Source organism: Sceloporus occidentalis, unplaced genomic scaffold (genome assembly GCF_023333645.1).
Source record: "Sceloporus occidentalis isolate IW3139 unplaced genomic scaffold, rSceOcc1.0.p SCAF_13, whole genome shotgun sequence".
Taxonomy (NCBI): Eukaryota; Metazoa; Chordata; class Lepidosauria; order Squamata; family Phrynosomatidae; genus Sceloporus; species Sceloporus occidentalis.
Genome location: NW_028316993.1, coordinates 5,737,002 through 5,761,308, shown reverse-complemented (window position 1 = coordinate 5,761,308; position 24,307 = coordinate 5,737,002). Strand labels below are relative to the sequence as shown.

Here is a 24,307-nt window from a genome sequence, read left to right as displayed (position 1 = left end):
CTTTTAAACCTTTACTGGTCCTATTTTCTGCAGTGTTGAATGTTTAAGGAGAGTTTGGTCATACTTGTACCACATTGAACCACCTGATGGTCACATCCATATGTCCAGTAGATGTGCCGTTGGTATCCCCTAGGGCTTGCTTCCCTCGGGTACCAAAATCCATGGATGCTCAAGTCCCATTAAATACAATGGCATTGTGAAATGGTGTCCCTTATATAAAATGGCAAAATCAAGGGTTGCTTTTTGGGGGGGGGGGGATATTTTCAAGCCATGGATGGTTGAATTCCTGGATTAAAAAAAAAATCCATGTATATGGAGGGATGACCATATAATGGGGCCCAAATACCAGATCCAGGGAAGTTTCTTAAGGATAGAAGGGCAAGATAAAAAATCAGGACCAGGAGTGTCAGTAGGGGATGCAGGGGTTTGGACCATATTGGGTGAAAACCCCGGGGGATGAACATCCAGTGGGGCGGCCAGTTATCCTCAATCCCCTCAGACTACCATCGCCCCTCTCTCCAGCTATCAGAGCATCTTTGCAAAATGGGGAAGGATGCTCCCATTGCTGAGCATGGTCCCATGCTTCCCTTGCCTTGCCTGTATCTGGTCCAGCTGCCTGGATCCTTCTGGGTCTGGACAGGTGGGCAGATGGCCACGGCAGAGTGGATGGAGCCATCCATGACTGCCACCTCCTCACACCAGGTGACACCAACCCTAGATATGCCACGGATAAGACCTCAAGGGTTGGAACAACATGGCCAATGTGGAGAGAGGATCCATCACAATTACTCATACGCTGTTCATGGAGGAGAAGACTCCTTAAGAGAGTCCAAATTGTGGCTGGTTCTCCCCCTTCTCTCTCTGGTGGCTGCTTCGGGGTTCCTGAGGGAAGCATCCATTTTCACCGTTTAGCCACTGAGTGCTCTGAACAAAATGGGCGCAGGGGTGTGCATTAAATGGAGCATGGCCTAATTTGTTATTGTAACCCATGGAGCCCAAAAACTGATGCTAAAGGTCCCCGGTGTGTTTGTGTGTGCGTGTGCACGCATGAGTTTTATGTACATCTCTTGCTTCCTCAGTCAGCGTAAGTCCTTCGAATGTGCCTTACCCTCCAGAGGCAGAGTGTGAACGTACTTTGCAAACTGCGCGCTCTCCTCCTTTTACTTATTCATGGCTTGCCCGTCGGAAAAGATCCTTCATCTGTCGGTCTAGCGGCTGCCGAAGCGATTTTTTCCAGTGGCCTGGGATTTCCAAAAGGCTCCTGCTAACGTGAACCTGACAGCCGATGATTCAGCGGGACTCGCTTTGGTGTGGCAGAGAGGAACAAGTCATTGTAACTAGTTTCTTGCAAAATGGATTGAAGTGAGCTGGTTCCCTTCCTGGGGTTGCCAAATCTCAGGGCCTGGGTGCTCCTCTCCAGTCCTCAGGACAAGGAGGAGGAGTCCTAGAACCATAAAACCCTATAGTTAGAGGAGACCCTAAGCAGCCATCCAGTCCAACCCTCTGCCATGCAGGTAGACACAGTTAAAGCGCTGCCAACAGATGGACATCCAACCTCTGTTCAGAAACCTCCAAAGAAGGAGACTACCCTTGGCTAGCTGGGGGATTCTGGGAACTGCAATCCAAAAAAGCCAAGGTAAAGAGGTATTTTCACATCTGCTTGCAAACCAAAGGTGGGCCAATTCCTCAAGATGGCTTCTTTTCCTATTTCAGCTTTGGGAACGTTTGTTTTTGGACTGCAGTTCCCAGATTGCATCAAGGGGGTATTTGCACCTTTGTGTGAAAAACAAGGAGAACAAATTGCTCAGCTTGGCTTCCTTCCATAGCAATGGGTCCCAAACTTTGGTCTTCCAGATATTTTGGACTTCAACCCCCAGTATTCCTGGCCATTGGCCAAGCTGATTGGGGCTTCTGGGAGGTGAAGTCCAAAGCATTTGTAGGCACAAAGTTTGGGAGCCATGGTTCTATACATTTGAAATATCCAGCTGTTGGAAAACTTGCCTGTGCATTGCTTAATATCCAGAGCTAGGCCCTGGACGTTACTTCTTTTTGGACTTGAATGCTGAAATGAAGGCATTCCAAAAAAACCCATCATGTCCTGGCTGGAGGTAACCATGCAAAGGGGATTTGCACATCTGGGTGGAAACTGTGGAGGGACCAGTTTCTCAGCTAGGTCTTGCTTTCTTCTTTCCAGTCTTGTTGGCCCAGAGGGTGAAGGTTCTCGATGAGGTTACTGGCTACCTGGGCAAGGAGGTGGTCCTTCCATGCACCTTTGAGATGTCGACCCCCAACATCAAGGTCAGCCAGGTCAGTTGGGGGAAGGAGGCCGGCGGGAAGAAGCAGAACGTGGCCGTCTACCACCCGGAGCTCGGCCCCAGCTACCCAATGAACGGGGAGGGGACCCACATCCGGTTCCGCACGCCGTCCCTGGGAGACGCCACGCTAGTCATCAACCCGCTGCGCATGACGGACGAGAGCACCTACATCTGTGAATTTGCCACCTACCCCTTGGGCAACGAGGATGGTGCCACCCACCTCATCATTTTAGGTAAGCAGCGTAGCTAGCGGTTTGAGTGTTGGGCTACGATTCTGGTGACCAGGGTCCGGTCCCCACCTCAGCTGTGAAACCAACTGGGTGACATTGGGCAAGTCACACCATCTCAGCCTTTGGCTTGCTCCTAATTGTGGCTTGCTCTCGCAGTTATTTTTGTGGATGCAATTTTTTTCTCTGCCCTGTTAATCTATCCTGTATAACTTGGGCTGCATCTGCAGTGCAGAAATAATCCAGTTTGGCACCACTTTAACTGCCCTGGTGCCATGCAACGGAATCCTGGGATTTGTACAGTAGTTTGTTGTGGCACCTGAGCTCTCTGACAAGGAAGTCTAAACATCTCACAAAAGTACAGAATCCCATCGTGTGGAGTCATGGCAGTTAAAGTGTTGTCAGTATGGACTATTCCTGCAATGCGATGCAAGAGGAGGCAACCTCCTAACTTTGGCTTGCTCTCTGTTATTTTTGTCGATGCAAATGGCTCTCTTCCGACGGGAGGGGCCCTGTGCATTTTTAAATTGCTTCCTCGGGGCCATGGCGAATCAGGCTGCTTAAATGCTTTCCTGCACAGTGTGTCCTCATTCCTTGCATTTCATTATTGGCAATTCTTTTGCTAAGGTTCTGCAAGCGGGGAGTTTAATCAAGAGCGGCAATAAGCTCTTACCTAACGGCCTGTTACAGAGCAAAGAAATTAATATGTATGTATTTACCCTAAACAAACCCAAAAAGAGCTTTGGGCTACTGAGACCCAATGGTTTGTTGTTCACATTATTAGAGCTCTCTTGCATGGCTCAGCAATAAGGTCACTGGCCTGTCATTGAGAACTCTCACTTCTATTTTTAATTTGACCACTTGGAAAGGATGGGGGGAATTCCCTGCTCCTACCTTGAGGTCTCATTAGGATGAGAATTCCCCAAATGACCTCTTGTTAGCATGTCGAGGTTGCTGGTTTGGAAAGCAAAGGTCTGGGCTTTGCAGAGATGCTTCCAGAGTGCGGAACGGAGGCTGGGATGGAGAATTCATCTTGCAGAGCATCTTGGCATTTGTTGTTGTCTTTTTAAAACAAAAGGAAAAAATGGCGGTAATGATTTATTTATGATTTATGATGAAAATCATAGAGTTGGAGAGGGCCTCAAGGGTCATCCAGTCCAATCCCATTCTGCCATAGAGGAAAACACAATTCCTGAAAGATGCCTATCCAGCCTCTGTTTAAAGGCCTCCAAAGATGGAGAGCCCACCCTCACCCTCCAAGGCAGTCTGTTCCTCTGTTGAACAGCTCTTACGGTCAAGAAATTCTTCCTAGTGGGATCCCTTTTCTTGTAATTTGAATCCATTGGTTCATGTGCTAGTTTCTTGAGCAGCAGAAAACAGCTTGACTTCAACTTGTCTATGGCATCCCTTCAGATATTTAAAGAGCACTGTCATATCGCATCTCAATTTTCCTTTCCCCAAGCCAATATACTCAACTCCCAAAGACACTCCTCCTTGGGATGGGTTTCCATACCTTTAACCATCTTGGGAGAATTCAAAGATACAGCTGTGTTAGTCTGTAGAATCAGTATGTAGAGAGATGTTGTAGGACCTTTGAGATTAACTGAAATGCATCTGAGAAAGTAGACTTACTGTATATACTCATGTATAAGTCTAGAAATTTAGGTGAAAGAAATTGACCCAAAAAACCTGAGTTGACCTATCCATGGGTCAGAGTAAGTAATGTATTTTAACTCATATATTTTAACCATATATATATTTTTCTATATGGTGAAAGGCAAGAGTTTAATCTGTGCTGAAAGCACTGACCCCCTTCTATTTTCTTATCCATCCAGCCTTTAGTATGAGCACAATTAGTTATTCTTGTAGGAATTTTGTAAGTTCTTTGGCAGTGTTTTCCTTTGCTTCGTCCTTTACGTCCTTCATTAAATGCCCCTACATTTTACCCTTGACTTATCTATGGGTCATATCAAAATCCATAAATTTTGGCCCCCAGACCTGCCCTTGACTTATATATGAGGTCGACTTATAGTTGAGTATATATGGTAAGTTTACGAAAGCTCATGCTGCCAACTTCTTTCTTTTAGTTAGTCTCAAAGATACTACAAGATCTTTGACCATCTTGGTCGGTTTCCCTTTGGACACATTCCAGGTTGTCATTATATTTCTCAAACTGGTGTCCAGAACTGGACACAGGAGTCCTCCAAGTGAGGTCTGACCAAAGCAGAATAGAGTGGCACTACAACTTCCCTTAGTCTGGACACTATATTCCTGTTGATGCAGCCCAGAATCCCATTGTCCTTTTTGGCTGCTGCATCACACTGTTGGCTCACATTCTTTTCACATGGACTGCTTTCTAGCAGTATGTGATTGTAATAATCATGGCAAACTGTGACTCCCAATCCTGGAAGTCAAAGCAGCTAAGTCAGTGCAGTTTGACACCACTTTAACTGCCATGGCTCAATGCTATGAAAATATGGGATTTGTAGTTTGGTGAGATAACTAACCTTCAGAGATCTCTGGTGCAGCATCAAAATGAAAAATCCCAGGATTCTGTAGCCATGGAGCCGTGGCAGTTCAAGCGGTGTCAAACTGCATTATTTCTGCAATGCAGATGCAGCCTGCGGTCACTTTGAGTGCCAAGGTCTTAAATTGTCCTCAGCCTGGGGCATTGCTGCTGCAAAAGAAGAAGAAAAGGGGATTTTCTGGCATGGCCCTGAGTGGGAATATTTCTCGTGAAAAGCTGGCAGGCAAGGAGGAGGATGTGTTTCTCTCTCTGCAAGGAACTCTTGCAAATATCTATACGCCAAAGGAGATTATTTTTCCCGCCCCGCTTTGAAGCAGCCAGCCAGGGACTGTAAGGTTTTAGTCATGTTTACACTGTGCTGCCAGCTTTTAACAGGGGTCACATTTTTGACTCGAGCAAAGATTACAAGTCTGCCCAAAAAAGGGGGGGGGGGGGGGGGAGGAATTCGTCACTCAGCGTGAACAAAGTCCTGCTTCCAGCTCTCTTTCCTCGCTAGAAACTTGGGAGAGACCTTGCATTGTGTTTATGGAGTCCCTGTCTTTAGGTGGCGTGGGCAAAGGACGCTTTCTCCTTTTCACGCTCTCGTGACACTCGTGCAAAAAGTTGTACCTTTGCACTGCATTCCAGCTTCTCTGCATCTTGGTCCTTCTTGGCTAAAGTCCATTCACTCAGCCAGAGCTGGAGAAAGCTAGAGGTGGGATTTGTACTGTGACTCCCAGCATCCCCCAAAGTGTGAAGGGAGGGATTTTTGGTCTAGTGTAGACCTGAATCCACTGAAGTTAGGGGGGTTGCAAATATTGTATATAAAAGCACCTTCAGGCTTTGTGTATAAAGTGTATATGAAACATACATGGATTTTGTGTTTTGACTTGGGTCCCAGCTCTAAGAGATCTCGTGATGTAGATGCAAATATTCCAAAATCCAAAACAAACAAACAACCCCCCTGAAATCTAAAACACCTCTGGTGCCGTTTTAGATAAGGGAGGCTCAACTTGTATAAGAAAAGGGTTGAGCCTTGCTTTCTACTTCACAAGCTTGTTTTCTAAATGCAGGGAGTTTGGTTTCCACTCTCCAGTCTCTGGCCTTTCAAGCACAAATAATACACTCTGCTTTCCTCCCTGCATTGCAGAGCTTGGTGTCACCCAAAGGCACACAGCATCAATTGCATGCACCATTGCCACATGCATTCACTTCTGTCTCTCTTGTCTTTTTCCCCCCAGCCAACCCCACCAACACCGCCGAGGCCCAAGAGGTGAAAGTTGGCAACCAGGAGCAGCCTGTGGCCACCTGCACCTCTGCCAACGGGAAGCCCCCTGCCCGCATCACATGGCAATCGGGGCTGGGGGGCAATGCCAGCACCTCCCAGGTGACGAACGCGGACGGCACAGTCACGGTCAGCAGCCAGTACAAGATGGTGCCCACCAAGGAGGCCAACGGGCAACGCATCACCTGCATCATCGAGCACAAGACCCTGGCACAGCCGGAATACATTCCCGTCACGCTCTCCATCTTGTGTGAGTGACTTGGGGTCTTGGGCTTTGCGGGGAAGAGAAGTCAGACATGCTTGGGTCCCAGCTTTGGAGAAAGGCGCCCTATAAATAAATAAATAAATAAATAAATAAATTCCTGACATATCTGGAGAGAAGCCATGGAGAAGATGGGAGCCAGCTGGTTTGACGCTGTTTCAGAAAGAAAGACACAGACCCATGGGTTCAAATGACAAGAAAAGAAATCCCACGGAAACATTAGGAAGAACTATGTTTGAGACAAGAACATGGTCTGCCTGGGAAGTCTTCTTCTTTGGAAGTCTTTATATAGAAATTGGATGGGCATCTTTCAGGAGTGCTGGTGTCTTTCTGCATGGCATGGGTTGAACTTGGTGGGCTCTTGGGGTCACTTCCAAGTCTGTCATTAGGCCAGCTAAATATTATGAAGATTACATTCAGGAGAACTTCTTGACAGTGGGATAGACTGTCTCAGAGAAGTCTCCTTTGCAGGTATTTGAACATGATCTGTGGCAGGGATTAGAACATGAACCAGTGGGTTCAAATTACAAGAAAAGACATTCCACCTAAACATTAGGAAGATCCTTGTTGAGAGTAAGAACTGTTTTGACAGTGGAATAGATTGTCTCAGAGAGTGGTGGACTCATATTCTTTGGAGATCTTTAAACGTGAAGTTGGATGGGCATCTTTCAAGAGTGTGTCTTCCTGCATGGAAGGGATGGAGTATGTGGCCCTTGAGGTCCCTTCCAGCTCTGATAAGACTGCTATTTGATTTTTGGCTGTGGAGCAGTGGAGCAGAAGCAGATGCAGACAAAGGGACCAAAAGAGGTCTTGGTTTTTTTTGCTCTGGTTCATTTCAGTTCATGCAGCCAAAAATATGTTTGGGTATTGCCAAAAAGATCCGCTCGAGATTTAAAGAGCTGTTAGACCTGCTAGAGATTTGAAGAGGAACCTGAAAAGCAGACCAAAACCGATCTTACCTTGGAAAAGCCTCTTATATATAGTGATGAGAGATGTGCAAAGGCGTGTGAGAGAGCCAGAGAGGTCGGTTCCTTGTATGGTGGCCTTAATACCCTGGGGAAAAAAGATGCTGTAACTCCCAATTAGATAGATAAATTTGTTCCCCACCCATCAGCCTGGGAGGACTGGTTTAAGGGAAGGCATCAGGTTGCAAAATTTTAGAAGCAGCCATCAAATTGCAAGAAGGATACCTGGGCCCGATTGCATCCTTAGATTGAGGTTGTGAAGTGGAGCCTAGTGGTGAGAGCAGATGTTTGGGGCAAGTTGGAGGGGAGGAATGTGGCTGAATGGCTGAGTCTCCTTCCTTGCAACACCTTGATGGGGAGAGAACAGGAAAGAAAGGATTAGCAGAGATGCTGAATTGTTTTTCTGTCTCTGGAGACAGAAGAAGTGGAACACTTTTGGTGTGGGAAAGTGGTCTAGCAGCCACGGGATATTTGCAGAAAGGTGTTTTTGTGGAATTTGCAGAAAGGACGCTCTGGGAAATGGAGGCAGCAGGTTGGGATCTCCAGCAGCCTAGCAAGCATGACCTATTCCTAAAAACTTTATGTTTGCTTGTAACTGGCATGGTATAGTGTTGGACTAGGCCTTTGGGAAAACAGGCCTCGAATCCTTGCTCCGCCATGAAAGCCCAGTGGGGGACGTTGGGCAAGTCACACTATCTCAGCCTCTTAGAGGAAGGCTGCAGCAAGCTTCAAGATATCTTCCCAAGAAACTGCTATGAAAGGGTTACCATAAGTCAGAGAGTCAGTGCGATGTAATGGTTTGAGTGTTGGACTAGGACTCCAGGAGACCAGGATTTGAATTCCTGCCCAGTCATGGAAATGACCAATGGGTGACCCTGGTCAAGTCACATTCTCCCAGGGTTAGAAGAAGGGAAAGGCGGGCCTCCTCAGAAGAAATCATGCCAAGAAATCCATGGCCGAAGGGATTCAAACCATGCTGTCTAGAGTGGTAGCATAATGCTCAAACCGCTATACCACACTGGGTCATAAATGGTTTTGTGCAATATGGGCCATATTGTAGTTTTCTTGGCAAGATTTGTTCAGAGGAGGTTTGCAATCCCATTTTCCTGAGGCTAAGAGCATGTAAAGGTCACCCAGTGGGGTTCATGGCTGAGCTGGGAATTGAACCCTGGTCTCCAGAATCATAGTCCAACACTCAAACCACTACACCATACTGGTTCTCACTATTTTGGGGGGAAAGAAGGGGGGAATATAGATAAAGGGATGGATGGATGGACTGCTATTCTTCCTTTTTCCCCTCCAGATCCTCCAGAGGTGACCATCGAGGGTTATGACGACAACTGGTATTTGAGCCGCAATGAAGCCATGCTCATCTGCAGTGCCAAAGGGAACCCTCTGCCCACACAGTTCACCTGGAGCACGTGAGTCTCTTTCCTCTGCCGTCTCGCCTCAACCCAAAACCACACTTTGCATGCCAAAAGCATATTAAAAAGTGGTAATTGGATTTTTCCTTGCAAGCCGTGCTTTAAATCCTTAAAACAACTCCTTTGGAAATGCAATTGAAACCGTACTTGCAACGAAACTGCTCAAACGGGAAAAGTACTTATTTAAACCATTATGCTGGGATTCTGGGAGTCCTCTCCCACTAGTTACTTTCTCCAGCTGTGGGCAAGAGATGGTGCCATCTGTCCGTCTCTTGGCTGTGTTGTCTTCAACCAGACCGCCAATGCCTTTACCTTCAGCCCAGGAAAAGCGGCTGATCCCCTTTCAGTGCGGAATGAGGCCAAACCAGTTCTGCCAGCTCTCAGAGAGAAAAACATCCTTCTCGGTTGACACTGGTTGGGGGCTGGGCTCTGTAGTCCTCTGTGCCCGGCTCATGGAAGCCACCTTGGCTGCGGGCAGAGGAACATGGAAGGCATGGGGGAGACTGGGTCAGAAGGGCCACCATTCATCATTCTCTGGACCCAGTCTCCATTGGCTGGCATGGGGGGTGGGGGTGGGAGGAGTACCCAGGTTGAACATAAAATAACTGCCCCTTTTACAGGTGGAGAATAGGAATAGAACTGTGTTCAGGACTGAGTGCATTTGAATAGTATCAGGAAAGGCTAAGTGCAGGTGTGGCTCAGTGTCCATTTCTTAGGTGAAGATTTTGATGTTAAAATGATAGAAGTCTTGGGGAGGGGGAGAGAATTCATTCTATATTTAATTTTCATGGGTAGCTTGTCTTAGAAGCGCCTTTTACAGTATGTCATCCACCTTCTCTGCAGAGCTCCCCTTGTAAAATTCAAGTTCGCAATGTTCATTTCGTGACTCACACATCTGGGTCGTTCCGTGCCTATACACAGATGTTTGCAAGTTAATAACTACAAGTTCTTTGGCGTTGTGGTTGCAGAGAGAAGCTTGAATTCTGTGTGTGACACTTATTAGGATCAATTTAATATATGTATAGGATGAGCATTTGCAAAACATGCACCACATTGGTTGCATTTTTACAGGAGTCCCGGATTTCTTTTCTTGGCTTAATTTTGCATCTTGCTCGATCGCCCATGCAGGTCAAGTGGGCCTCTTCCTAAGACCGTGGAGGTCCAGGGCGACCGGCTGGTGGTACGCAACGTGGATGCATCCGTGAACACGACGTTCATCTGCCAGGCCACTAATCGGGTGGGACAGGTGGCAACGGAACAGGTCGTCTTTGTGCGAGGTGAGCGTGGTGGAATGGCAATGTGCTTGAACATGTGGCGCTTTTGGGCAAAGGGCTTTTCATTGGGATGCTGAAAGAGGGGAGTTTGGTGCAGAGCTTGGAAAAATTTCCTTGTTTTGGGACCCCAGTTCTCAGAATTCCTACATCAACATGGCAGCTCTGGGGGGACTCTGGGAGTTGTAGTCCAAGGAACCTTTCCAAGCTTTGTGCCAGATTTACAAACAATTCCAGGTACAGTCAGCTTCCCACATTCGTGAAAGTGTATAAAAACACAAATATAAATAAAAATTGTGAATGCTGGGGGGTTCTTTAACTTAGAGAACACCTCTCTAGGAATCTCTAGGTCTTTCAGCATGGTTCTATGGTTAAGCTGGAGGACCTAGAAATTCCTAGAGAGAACATATTGATCAAATCTGTAAATCATCACATCTGCCAAAGGGAAACCAGTGAATGTGGGGCGGAGGGACTGTACTGTGATTTTAATTTCGAAATGCATGCAGGATCTATAAGCCAGCTTTTGTCTCATTCTTGGGAAAAAGGTGGAATTACATATAAAGTTAATAGTAATAATAACAATATGTTTTGGTCTAACAGCAGAGATGTATCTGTTAGATGGGGAGGGCAGGGGCAAAATGAAGTCATTCTTCCCTCCCAATAAGACTTCTGCCCTCCAAAATGAAATTTTCCTCCGGCCCCCAAATTTCTAGAAATGTAGTAAGTTAAAATTCCAGATGAGCCTTAAGAAATAAATATTAGGCACCCAAAGTGATCAAGGCAATGCGAACAGAGGAAATAGAAGCATTCTAGGTGTGAACAGGTTTTTGTATTTTCTCCCTGCAATGCCAGAAATTTGGGGACTGGAGAAAAAATTCATTCTGAGGCTGACAAAATTCTTATTTGGAGAGGCAGTGGTCTCATTTTGTCCGCCCTGTGGCTGTACTCTGTCAAGACAGATGTTTTTCTGTATGGGGGTAAAACTTAAAGGGCATGTATATGGGGTTCATGGTGCCTCTTTTCTGCTTCTGGGGCTGGGTGTCTTTGCTTTAAATGTCCTTCCTGCCCTGTCTTGGTGGACAGTAGTGTGCATAGATGTCCCTCTTGCCGAACTGTAGCGTCTCTGATTTCTAGCAGAGCGTTCCAGTACCAGAGTGCTTTTCCCCACCACCCCCTGAAATGATCCTTGCGCCTACCATTTTAACATGGGAAGGAGCTGGCTTCTCCTTGTGTGGAAGGATGGCTGAATTTGCATCCTAGGTTACTGGAATGGAGAAGGTGCTACAAGCCAAGTGCATTGTGGGATGGGAGAGCCAGGAATGCCACAAGGTCTGACCCACTTGGCGCACTGTGGATAGCAACACGCGGTGGCACAGCATGGGTCCCAGGGGTATTATGAGTACAGAGGTGACTGACTGTGGGAGAGGAGATCCAGCCGGCCAGCTGGCATTGTACTTGGGCAGACCTGAATGGAGGAGGCCCTTTCTGGACCTTCTTTATCTCACCGTTCTCTTTCAGGGCACTCCTCTGGCTCCCGCCGAGAAGGATCCCACCAAGCTGGGGTCCCTGAGACCCCATTCCCCGGTGTGCCCTTTCACGGCTCCGCCTGCCGCTCTGCCCCTTCTTCTTCCCCAGCGCTGGTGCTTTGCAAACTATGCTCTTTCTCTCTGAGTGACTCCTTCCCCCTCCGTCTTCCTTTCTTTACTCAGACCAGCCGGCGAGGAGGCAGAGCGGCAGCGCTGGAGCCTTGGCGGGGTCCATCGTGGGGGGGATCTTGGCCCTGGCTATTCTGGGGGCCATAGTCACCGTCTTCTTCCTGCGCCGACGCCGACATCATCGGGGCACCAAGGGCTCGTACGACCCGAAAACCCGGGTCTTTGGGAACGGGACAGCTCCCCCGCCAACACGGGACTTCGCCGAACTTGACCGGCCTCTGAAGGCTGCTCCAGGAAGGGGACGGGATGAGATGGAGGACGAGGAAGATGAGTATGACGAGGAAGAGCGTGAGGGACAGCGGCCTCCGCCGTACGGTTATGCTGCCCACCACCGTTTGGAGGACGAAGAGGAGCGATTTGACCAGTTGGGTCCCATGTTGCGGCTCGGTTCCACCCCACACGGCTACGAATACGACGACATGGAGTCCCAGCATGATGGCTCCATCATCTCAAAGACAGCTGTCTACGTGTGAGGCGCCCGCCTCAGAGATGACGCCTGTGGCGAGGAGGGAAAAGGACATGGTCCCTCCCCAGAGACTCTCCCAGGTGTTTTTTAACGTTCTTCTTCAATAATTTATGCGCTCCTTGTGGGGTTGGAATCTGTTTGGGGAATCCATCCCTTCCAAAGGCACACCGTAACCCCAAGAGAACAAGAGATGCTGCCCCCCAAGGAAACAGTTCGGGGCAACAGGGGATTTTAATTTCATTTTCAAAGACCAGGGGATTGTCTCTCGCCATGAAGACTCCCCGCGACTTTTGCCGACACAAGGAGAAGTTTTGTCTGTGCTGCTGCCTTAATGGGATTTTAAAATTTTGTGTGGTGGTTGTTCTTAAATGTTACAAGGAGACCTGAAATGGACTGTAAAACTGGGATAAGAGCAGTTTGGGGAGGGGGCAAACAAGGAACAGGAGGGGCCTTGCTCTGTGCGGAATCCCAGGTCCTGATGCTGGTTAAACCTCTCCCTCTTGTGTTGGTGCTTTGAACCCAGTACATTTTCAACCGGTGCTGAACCTCCCCAGCCTGGTGCTGGGAGGAATCAACTTTTTAAAAAGACACTGGCCCTTCCTCCTTTCTCCACGCACCCTGCGGTGTTGTCCACACGTAGCCGAGGCTGACCCGACCCGTCGGACCAGGGCTTCTTGCTTTCTGCCCATGAGCCACTCTGGGGTTAAGATGCTGGTGGCGGCATCCAAAATGGAAGGGCCAGCTCTGAGTTTGCTCCTATCCTTGGAACCTATGGCTGTCTTTTCTTTTAAAAAATCTTTTGGTTTTTAAAGAGAGTATGTGTGCATATATAGAGAGAGAGGGAGAGAAAGAGAGAGAGAATGAATACAGTTGGCCCTCTGTATCCACCTATTCCTTTATCCATGGATTCCACAATCCATGTCTTGAAAATATTTTAAATATATATATAAATTCCAAAAACCAAATCACAATTTTGCCATTTATATAAGAGACTTGTTTTTCTGCCTCATTGTAGAGTGGGGCCTTGTTATCTCCAGGCTTGCCATCTGTAGATTAGAGCATCTACGGACCGCAAGTGCCATTGCCCCAAATGTATGCGGCCACACTAGTGGGCACGCACATGTCGCACCACCATTAGGTGCAATGGGGCTTGAGGTCCTGCATTCTTTTTATATCCATAGGTGGGTATGTGGGTGTCCAGAACGGATCTCCCACGGATACCAAGGTCCAACTGTATAGTATGGGACTTGAGCATCTGTGGATTTTGGTATCCATGGAGGATCCTAGAAACAAACCCCAACTGATACCAAGGGGCCACCATACTTACATACAGTCGGCCTTCTATATCGGCAAATGTTTGGTTCTGGAGGGCCAGCAGATGCTAAAAAACATCTTATTTTATTCCATGAAGGCAATGTCAACCTGCATACACAACCATGAAATAATATGGGACGCAATCATCCATGGGGGTCAGATTTACAGATTGGAAACCCACTGATACAGAAAGTCTATAAAATTTTGCCCGGATTCGGTCAGTCTCATTCCTGATTTGCCGTATCTCACTTCCCCCCTTTATCTCCCCCAGGTTTCTCTCCATCTTTGTGCAAAGAACTACAAATTGCAAATTGTGCAATTTTGTGCAAATTGGAACTACAGGAGGTGGGAAGGGGGGGGACCTTACTACCACTTTACTCCCACACGGCCCCCATGCTGTGCCTTAAAGGGTCCAGCGGGTTTTATCCCCTCGCTTCCCCCTCCCTGCGTTGTCTGTAAATATCCCCATCATGTAAAAAGAAATAATATGGCTCAGAGTTATTTTCGTACTGGGTTGTCGTCGTTGGGTTTTTGTTTCATCGTCCCCGGTGGGCTCTTGATTTCCCCCCCTTTCCGTGTGTAATTAAAAGCTATCTCAAAATACCATGTCTCTCTCTCTCTATTATGCGACTGTTTCAGTGTCACCCGGCAAAAAGGAGATTTGGGCACCGGGTGTCATTACGGGTGTGAGAAATATTTCCGTCGGGTGAAGAAAGATGCAATTCCGAACCAGCCAAGCTCTCATCTCCTCCAAGCCTGAGTTGCATGAATATTTTAAAACTGGCTGGCTTGGGATGGCATTCATTACAAATGAAATGCCCCAAAGTGCTCAGGTTGCAAGTGGTGGCACTGACCACAAGCGAGAGGGCATTTGGGTTAGAGGAAAAACAGGGAATCCACCCCTCTGATTTGCACATTCAGAACAATTGGCCTGGATTGGTGACATATAGGAAAATGCAATGGATAATAAACACTGACCCCCTTTCCTCCCCTCCAGTCTTGGAAGTGCACCAGAATGATTGATTTTAATTAATTCTGAAGTACTGTCTGTTGCAGTCTTTTCTTTTCTATTCTTTTTTAATGTTTTGCTCTTGCAGAAAAAGGAAGGTTGCAAAGTGCAATGGTTCTCGGTTGCACAATTCCCAGCCAGTACCAGTTTTGTCTTTTTGACTTAAGGGTCTACAAGAAGAAAGTGTGTTGGGCAAATGGTGTGATGGCATAATGGCAATATCATTTTGAACCAGCTGCTGTGAAGCTTCTGAGCACTTTTCATATTGCTTTGTGTATCGAAGCAGTGCAGAAAATGCAACTTGTTGACCCCCAGCATTGTTTTGTGGCGCCCAGGAATTAAAAATGCCCCCAAAATGGAGGACATTGTCATCACTTTTGCACTTCCAAGACCATTGTATACCCAGGAGGTGCTTGTTTCTGGAAATGAAAGTGAATTCTAGTTTCAGTCTGCCCTTAGTATCCACTGGGTTTCGTTCCAGGACCCTTGAGCATAAAAAATTTCATGGATGCTCAAGTACTATTAAATATAATGACATAGTAAAATGGGGTCCCTTGCATAAAAAGCCAAAATCAAGAGGGAGGAATCTTAGAGCAAGAGCACTGCCTTGAAAATTGTAGGTTTGTATATTTCTTCCACTTATCAGACTCTGCTGTTTTTTAAAAACACACTCTGTGCAACTGCATTTGTTGCTTAATGACATCACCAACAACATAAAACAGCAGGAAATAAGCCCAAAAGCATATTACGCAGTTGGACAAGTCAAAACAAGACAATTAAAACAGTTTAAAATGATATATAACTCCGTGGTACATGCAGATTTGGATAAAATCAGTTAGGCCCCCAAAGGCATTAATAAAAAGCCACAGATCATCTATGCTTTTAACTCTACAGATTGCTCAATTCTTTTTAATTTAAAATATAACTTTTCCATTAAAAAAAGAGTTTGTCAGCCCTCTGTATCCAGGAATTCCTTATCCACAGATTCAACTATCCACAGCTTGAAATCTATCTGTCTATCTATCTACCTACCTACCTACCTACCTACCTACATGTCTAATCTGTCTATCTGTCTCTCTATGTATACTATCTATTTACTCCAAATAGCAAATCTTGACTTTGCCATTTTATATCAGGGACACCATTTTGCTGTGCCATTGCATTTAAAGGGACCTGAGCATCCATGGATTTAGGTATCACAGGTGTCACTGGAACAAAACCCCAGTGGATTCCAAGGGCCCAAATGTGGTTTTGCATTGTTTTGAATAGACTTTAAGTCACACTGAGCCCAAGCAAAAGCAAACAAACATCTTGACTTGGTGCTGAAGGAGACCAACTTTGTCACCAGTCAAGCGTCTAAGCGGATGGCCCTGCTCCCATATTCTCCAACATTCAATAACGGACACAGATCAAGAAGCTTCCAGCAGACCTCAGTCAGGTATATGCATGCCAAGCATCTCCAAAATATTTTCAGGAATGTCTGTTTTCTTTGGTATCGGGTTTCCTTTTGCCTGTGGAGCAGATCTGACCTGTCAGCTTTTGCATGTCTCTATGACCACTTGGCCGACTCAAAAGGTGGTTTGTGTTTCTTTCAAAAGCGGTAGCAACAGATGGTTTGGAAGGGGAAAAAGGAGAGCATCTTGTGGCCATCGCAACTAGGGTTGCCAGATCCCAGAACCTGGTCCTGTGTCTCTCATTTTTGCAAGAGACACGGTTCAGTTCCAAGCAAGAGGAAAGAGGTCCAGGTATATCTCCAGTTTGCCTAATAAAGCAGCAGCTTGATTCAGATTTGCAAGGATGAATCCTTTTCTTCCTGCAGCTTGCAAAGACACTTCAGGAGGATCTATGTGCTTTGGCTGCATTTTGTTGCACTGCAGAAATAATCCAGTTTGACACCACTTCAACTGCCATGGCTTCGCAACAGGGACTTTTGTCAGACTGCAACTTCCGAAATCCCCCGACCATTGCAGAAAAGCCTTAGGCTGCTGCCATACTACAGAAATAATCCAGTTTGATACCACTTTGCTATGGCTCCATCTTAGGAAATTCTGAGATTCGTAGTTTGTTGTCTCTCTGAGAGAGGAGGCTAAATATCTCACAAAGAAGCCAGATTTCCATAGCGTTGAGCCATGGCAGTTAAAGTGGTGTCGAACTGAACTATTTCTGCAGTGCAGATGCAGCCTCATCTTCATCCTTCTCTCCTAGTTTTGGTGCCAGGAATCATCCTCTGCTCTGCTCTCCATCCTTCTGACTGGATTAAATGGTCTTTATGAGTAAATGCGAAGTTGTAATCTCTCCATTTCACCTTGATCTGGGAACAACCCCTTTAGCTTTCTCTCTTAATTTCCAAGAAGGAAAGTGTGTTCTCTGTTAGTGTGTGTCTTTGAATGACAAGCCATGGACAACTGGCTGGTACGCATAATGCCACCACCAGCATACATTTAAGGGCCAGAGGTTTTGACCCATGGTGGCCATGAAAATGGACCGTGGGAGATAGACTGTGGTGATGGTTTTGCAGACGCAAGGCTCTCAAAAGTTGTTTTTCAAAAGCTGGCCATGCTCCCGTTCGCCTCGGGAGGCTGACATACTTGAAAGTTGAGCTGCAAAGCTTTCTTCTCTGCCTCGGTGCCCAGAAAAGCATCACTGTTTAAATAACTCTTGTGTTCCTATGGTGCTAAAAGGGATGGAGCGAAAAGCCAGTGAAAACATCCTCTTCTGAACTTTGACTGCGTCTGCACTGCAGAATTAATGCAGTTTGACACAGCCGTAACTGCCCTGGCTTCATGCTATGGAATCCTGGGATGCGTAGTTTTGCAAGACATTCAACCTCTCGCTCAGAGAGCTTTGGTGCCACAACAAACTACAAATCTCAGGAGACCATAACATGGAGCCATTGGGATGGTTAAACCGGTGTTGAAACTCGTGTATTAATTCTGCAGTGTGGAAGCAGCCTTTTTCTGTGCTGGTTTGGGGGGGATTCTGGGTGCTGCAGTCCTACGAAAGTCCAAGACCTCAGTAATTCTGAATTACTTTTCAAAAGGGAATGCCATGCAAGGATCTGGTGAGATTCCACTATTAATCCTGCGGGGAAATTGCTGGGTTGTTGCAGCACACACTCACACACCACAATCCTATGCGCTTTATGTTCTGAGGATTTCTTAATACCGCCAAGACCCTTAGTTAAAATAAGACCCGTAAAAATGGGAGGTTTTGGATGCTGGAAACTGGCACGTGTTCAGCACCGTGTTCTTTTGTGGTGTTTTGATCCCCTCCTAATCCTGTGCTTCTGTCCCAGAGGGGTCCAGAGATGCCATTAAACCCTGCTGTGAATATCCATTTTAAGTCCCTCCGTGCGGCTGGCATCAGGGTCGGCCTTGAAAGGCTGGTAACCCATTTTTCCCCGTTCCCAGGTGGCATATCCAAAGCCTGGGAAGGCACCAAAGTCCGGCAGCTATTTTGATTTACATGGCCATAAAAAGCGTCCAGCTTTGTGAAGGAAAATGGAAGGAAGGTCAGCCGCCATGGGTTCTGTATTTCTGTAGTAATGAACCAGCAGCCTAGATGGACTGAGTCTGTTGCCGTTTGCCCAGTGCCTTGCATTACCTGAAAACCTGCCAGGTTTAGTGACTAAGTTCAGATAATTATACCTTGCTATCTTGACCGGCTTATTAATATCCCTTAGAAACATCATACCGTGACTGTGGGGGGAAACCAGCTGGTTTCTCATAAGAGGGTGGCGTTTGCACCCATCGAATCATCGCAAGGGTTTCGCAGCCTTCTCCGGTGACTCTTAAAATCCTGTCCACATTGCACAAATTGCAACGTCATGATCCCATTTTGACTGCCATGCAACCCTGGGATTCATAGAGAGTCATGGGGGCAATTTGGCTGAGAAGTCTAAATGCTCTTCCCTAAACTGCAAATCCCACAGGTCCATAGGGCGCTGCCATTGTAGTTAATGCAGAATCATGGCATTATAATTATATAGTATAAAGCCTTAGACTGCACAGTAATAGCAGTTTAACGACTGCTTTAACTACCATGGCTGCATCTGAGTGAATCCTGAGATTTGCCATTAGGAATCGGTTTGCACTTTGGGGCGCCATGACGCCATGCGCCACTCCACACAGCACACAGCATCATGGTGCTCCTTTGTTGCTGCAACCGCACAACACAGCGCTGAAGGATCACCACATAGCTGCGGTGCCACAGCTTTTGCGCCCTGGAAAGGCCACATCGGGGCTGCGGCATGCAGTTGCCACTGGCCTGATCCGGCGAACATGGAGGTACCTGCAGGCTGCCTCTTAAGGACAGTCTATAGAGCCCCTTAGAATGATCAGCCAGGGAGCTCTAGTGCCTCACCAGACTACAAATCCCAGGATTCCATGGGACGGAACCATGGCAGTTACAATTGAATTATAATGCTATAACTGGGTAGTAAAAGTCCTCCCTGACCGCAGAGTGTAATGTGGTCTTCCCCTTTTCCTACCACCTTCATCCTATGGGGTCCTGGGAGGTCCTGAAACCCATTGCGTGGCATTGGCCAAGTCACACTCTCTCAGCCCCAAGGGAAAACAGTGGTGGCAAACCTCCCCTGAACAAATGATAGATCAGTCTTAGGGTCACCATAAGTCGGAAATGACACAAGTCCCAGGGTTGTATAGGATGCTAGCCATGGCGGTTAAAATGCAATCTTAGTGCTACGGTCTTGTAGTCCAAATGGGCCCCCAGAAAAGCAGCTCCTTGCCAAGGCTGGCTCTAGGGAAGGGCAGCCAGTGGATCCGTGATCCGAGGCTGAAAGTAGAGGTTCCCTTCTTCCTCTTTGGCCTGGTTTCGGGTAAACATGGGCAAAGAGATTCCCAAGGGAGGGGCTGAAACTGAAGGTGCAGCTCCTGTTTATAGAAAACCAGCTAAGAGGGATTTCTTTTCTTTTCTTTCTTTCTTTCTTTCTTTCTTCCTCTTCTTCTTTTTTCTTCCTCCTTTCCAAGAAAGGACTCTGTTCCCTGGCAAGGGTGGGACGGCAGCAAAGCCAAAACACAAACAAAGCTGGCAAACCAGGTCTTCTGTGCAAAGGCTGGTTATTCTCTGCCATATCTTTCCTTTCTCTTTTTATCTCAGTTGAAAACTTCCTGGAATGCAAAAATGCAAAAGGAACAAAGGCGGTATGTTTTCATAGACCAGCTGTGCCAGATTCAACTATATATACTGTTGGCCCTCCGTATCCACAGATTATTTTTTAATCCACATATTCAATCATCCACGGAATGAAAATGTTCCAAAAAATATAAATTCCACAAAGCAAACCTTGACTTCCCTATTTTATAAAAGGGACACATTTTTATTGTGCCATTGTATTTAATGGGACTTGAGCATCCATGGATTTTGGTCCTAGAACCAAATCCAAATGTATACCAAGGGCCCGGTGTACTTTGCAACAGCAAGTACGTTTCTGTACTGCTTATTAGTGCACTTTCCCCAGTTCAACACCATCCATATGTTCTGGACTATAACTCCCATCAGCCCTGAACATCACATCAGGCAGAGTGGAAGTTGTAGTCCAAAGATGCAGATATCAGAAAGCTGGGGGATGCTGCAGGGGCATCCCATACCCCACAACTATCCCGATTTGATAAGGACCATCCCAGTTAATCCTCTCCAATCCCACATTTTCATCTGCTTTTAAAATATCCTGGTTCCTCTCTTCCTCCCACTTTCCCCCTTCATTCTCAGGAGGCAGAGTCTTTACTTTCCCAGTCAGCTCAGGCAAAAGCAACTGCTGCAGCCTCTCCTATCTTGTCTGTTCTTCCTCTTTTTGCCATCTTGACTTCCCTCCCAGCTAACTTCAATTGCTGCAAACTGAATTCAAAGCTCCAAAGTCGCTTGCGGTCAGTTAACTCAGCAAGAGCGAGAGGGATCTTGCCCTTCCCAGGAGGAGCAGGCAAAAGCAAACTGCTGCAGCCTTTCGGAGCTTGTCTGCTCATCCTTGTAACTTTTGCCATTTTGACCGCACTCAGATGCTGCTTGGCTTTATGTGTCCCAGTTTTCATCCCTGAGATGTTGGAAGGTAGGTGCTTTGCCTGTCTCTGTCATTGGTGCTTTGATTGTGAGTTCCTGCATGGCCCTTGAGGTCTCTTCCAACTCTATAATTCTATGATTGTATGATATTTAATAGGAGGAGCCAGTGCGGCATAGTGATTTGAGCGTTGGACTATGACTCTGGAGATCAGGGTTCGATTCCCAGCTCGGTCATGAAACCCATTGGGTGACCTTGGGCAATAAGTCGCACTTTCTCAGCCTCATTGGGAAGGTCATGGCAAACCCCCTCTGGACAAATCATGCCCAGAAAACCCCATGATAGGGTCGCCATGAGTCGGAAAGACTCGACGGCACACAACAACAGCAAAGGTGCAATATGGAATGTCATTTTAAATGTGAAGGTGGGTGGGTTTTTTAAGTTAGAAGGTTTTTATGATATTAATCATTATTTGGTATTTTAATGTATTTTAATGCTGTTTTAATAATAATATAATAATAATAATAATAATAATAATAATAATAATAATAATAATAATATTTATTTGTATACCGCCTTATGGGAAACCAATCTGGGCGGTTGACAACAATAAAATATAAAATACAACAATTAAAAACACTTTATTCCTCCCCCCCTTAAGACAGTATTAAACAGTATAACATATTAAAAACACAATATCAAAGCATAAAAACAACAATTAAAAACTAAAACCCCTGATATCCCTCTGTTGATCCTCAACCATCACTAAGATGGGGCCACGGGAGGAATCAGGGAACCTGGGCCGGGATGGTTAATCTGGAAAGGCCTGCCGGAAGAGATCCGTCTTGACAGCTTTTTTAAAGCTGTCTAATGATGTCAACTGACGGATCTCATCTGGCAGGTCGTTCCAGAGTTTGGGGGCGACAGCAGAGAATGCCCTCTGGGAGGTCGCCGCAAGCCTAGATTTTAGAGGCTGCAGTAAGTTCTTCCCAGAGGAGCGGAGAGCATGGGGAGGATTGTACAGGAGGAGGCGGTCCCTGAGATAGCTTGGACCCAAGCCATTTAGGGCTTTAAAGGTGATAACCAACACCTTGTACTGGGCCCGGAAGCTGATAGGCAGCCAGTGGAGGGACCTCAAAACCGGAGTAATGTGGCCCCTCCTAGATGTTCCTGAGACAAGCTGCCTCGATCCAATTGGAGAGGTGGGATATAAATAAATTATTATTAATAATATTATTATTAGAGTCTCAATCATGGTGGCACTGGATGGGTCTTTGTTGCTGGGCTATTTGGCCGTGGCTCTGAGGAAGGGAGAGACTGGACTTTGCTTGCAGGAGGCCGAAGCAGCAGAGATAAGATAAAGGTCTGTTCCCAGCATCCCAGAGGCACAGAAAGACAAAGAGAGGCAGGCCTGGGAGAAGGGGGAATGTTGCCTTTCGGTGGGGTGTGAATGGGTGCCAAGGCCTCTGGTGTGGGAGGCAGGAGCTGGAACTCTGTGGTGGCCCATGCGCATGTTGTCATAGCTGAGGAATGCAAGCCTCCTGTGTCCAGGGAGAATAAAATGGGGCCACATTGAGCTCTGCTTCCTCTGATCTCACCACGGACGATGTGGTTTCAACATCCCCACTCAGCCCTGAGTCAGCTTGGCTCTCTGTCACGTCATGCGCAAACTCCCAAGGCATCACCGCCTTCTGACTGGACCTCTTGAGCAACTCACCTTACCTGTTTGGGCCATTTTGACCTGTATAGAGATACCTGTTCCTGATAAGGCCAGGGAGTTCTCCAGCCCTGCCCTGTTTGGCTGGCAAACCCAAGGTCCACTCTCTTCCTTCTTTATCTTCCATGCTGGGTTAGTTTCATTTGAATCAGGCTCGCCAGAGATTCACCCCGGAAGGTTCATGTTTTTCCATGCTTACAGTAAACGCTGCAAGGAGTGGCATGCATTGCCTCCTTGCGGGATATCAGCATGTTTGGTGTAGCTGGACAGCTAAGCTCTTTGCACACATACACATAAATGGAAAATACTCTTATTTACAATTTGAAAATGAGACATTTAATCCACCTCCCCAAATTGGGGTATGACAAGGTTCAGCCGGCCAAATGGGAATAGGCCTCCAGAGCATGTTGGGTTCAAACCTTCTCCAGGAAGAATAGCCAGTGGTTGAGGACGATGGGAGTTTGAATAGCCAGAGTTGGGGATGATGGGAGGTTGAATAACCAGTGGTTGAGGATGGACCTTGCAACTTAAATAGTTACCGATGGTTAGGGCAGAACCATGGCATATCTCTTCCCTTGCCCTCCAAAACCATACCCTCCAACTGTCCCCAATTTGGCAGGGACAGTCTCCATTAATCCTTTGTCATCCCACTTTTTAAAGCTACTTTTAAGAGGTCCCAGTTTCTCTCTCCTCCAGCCTTTGCCCCCAGTTTCCATCAATTGCTGCAATCTGAGTTCAAAAGAAGGCTTCACTTGGTTAACTCAGAGAAGAAGGAGTAGGCAAAAGCAAATTGCTGCAGACTCTCCTAGCGTGTGTGTTTGTCCTCATTAATAACATTTCCTGCCATCTTGACCACACTCATCCTCTGTCATTTCGTGGATGAGAACCAGGGTGCATGTGTCCCAGCAACACCAGATTGTTGGAAAGATGGCTCCGAGTCCACACGAATGGGAGAATTGGCACCCTTGCCTCCAACCTGGAGATGACCCACAAAAACTGGAGACCCTGAGATTTGGCAACCCCACCACAAATCCCACTTTCTTGCACCTGATCTTTAGCCCTATGGCAACTTGTTGGAAGCAAGATGTGTTTTGGAGAGGATTTGAGTGCAAGGCTATGCATGGTCTTGATCTCTTGATCCCATCCCCCTGTTATGACCCTCCGATTTCATACTCTGGCTATATGCCTGTCATGTTTCACTGCAGTCATCTGCATTTCTAAGCTCTCAAAATCATCTAATCCTTTAAGCCTTCCTAGCAGGAAAACAGTTCCCTCCTTCCTCCATCTTCTAGCGTCCCTTCTCTTTTTTCCCCTCTTAATTTCTTCCTTTTTCTCTTAGAGACAGCAACCCAAACCCAGCCAGGCTCTATTTCTCTCCTTTGCCTTTCTCCGAAGCTGTAAGGTCTCTCCTTCTTCTTGGTTCCCTCTGGGTTCGGTCTTCCTGGCTAGACCCGGTTTCTTGGCAGCAGAGCTGGCATCAAGGAAGAGAAAAGGAAGGCGAGACAAGTTCCTCTTGGAAACGTGTCCATTTTTAACCTCGAAAAAATACTAATTTTGAGCAGATGCAAAGGAGGCCACGAGCTGCCACTTGCTGCAAGGCTGTCCATGCATAATGGATGGGGCTGTGTGTAATTATGGGCGCTCCCCAGAGAGCCAAGGAGGGGATCACTTGGTGGATGAACACGCCAAGCTGGCAGCGAAAAGATGGCACAGGAGAGGCCGCTTGCTTCGCTCCTCAGACTTCACAAAGGGATGGACTGCAGACAAGACTCGGATGGAAAGGAAGGGCTTTTGCACCATTTGCTGGCCCAAGGAGTA

General features: G+C 46.9%; 1 protein-coding gene across 3 annotated transcripts in view; it reads left to right on the top strand.

Annotated features, from left to right (window-relative positions):
- Positions 1-24,307, top strand: part of NECTIN2 (nectin cell adhesion molecule 2) — a 61,680-nt gene that overhangs the window by 30,064 nt on the left and 7,309 nt on the right. For 2 of the 3 annotated variants that reach the window (XM_089478239.1, XM_089478237.1), the window contains exons 2-5: positions 2,195-2,548; positions 6,290-6,583; positions 8,864-8,981; positions 10,113-10,261. In XM_089478239.1, coding sequence (XP_089334365.1) covers positions 2,195-2,548; positions 6,290-6,583; positions 8,864-8,981; positions 10,113-10,261 — 915 coding nt within the window. Of the gene's footprint in view, positions 1-2,194; positions 2,549-6,289; positions 6,584-8,863; positions 8,982-10,112; positions 10,262-11,964; positions 14,352-24,307 lie in introns of those variants that run through there. The other variant, XM_089478238.1, reaches the window with a different exon arrangement.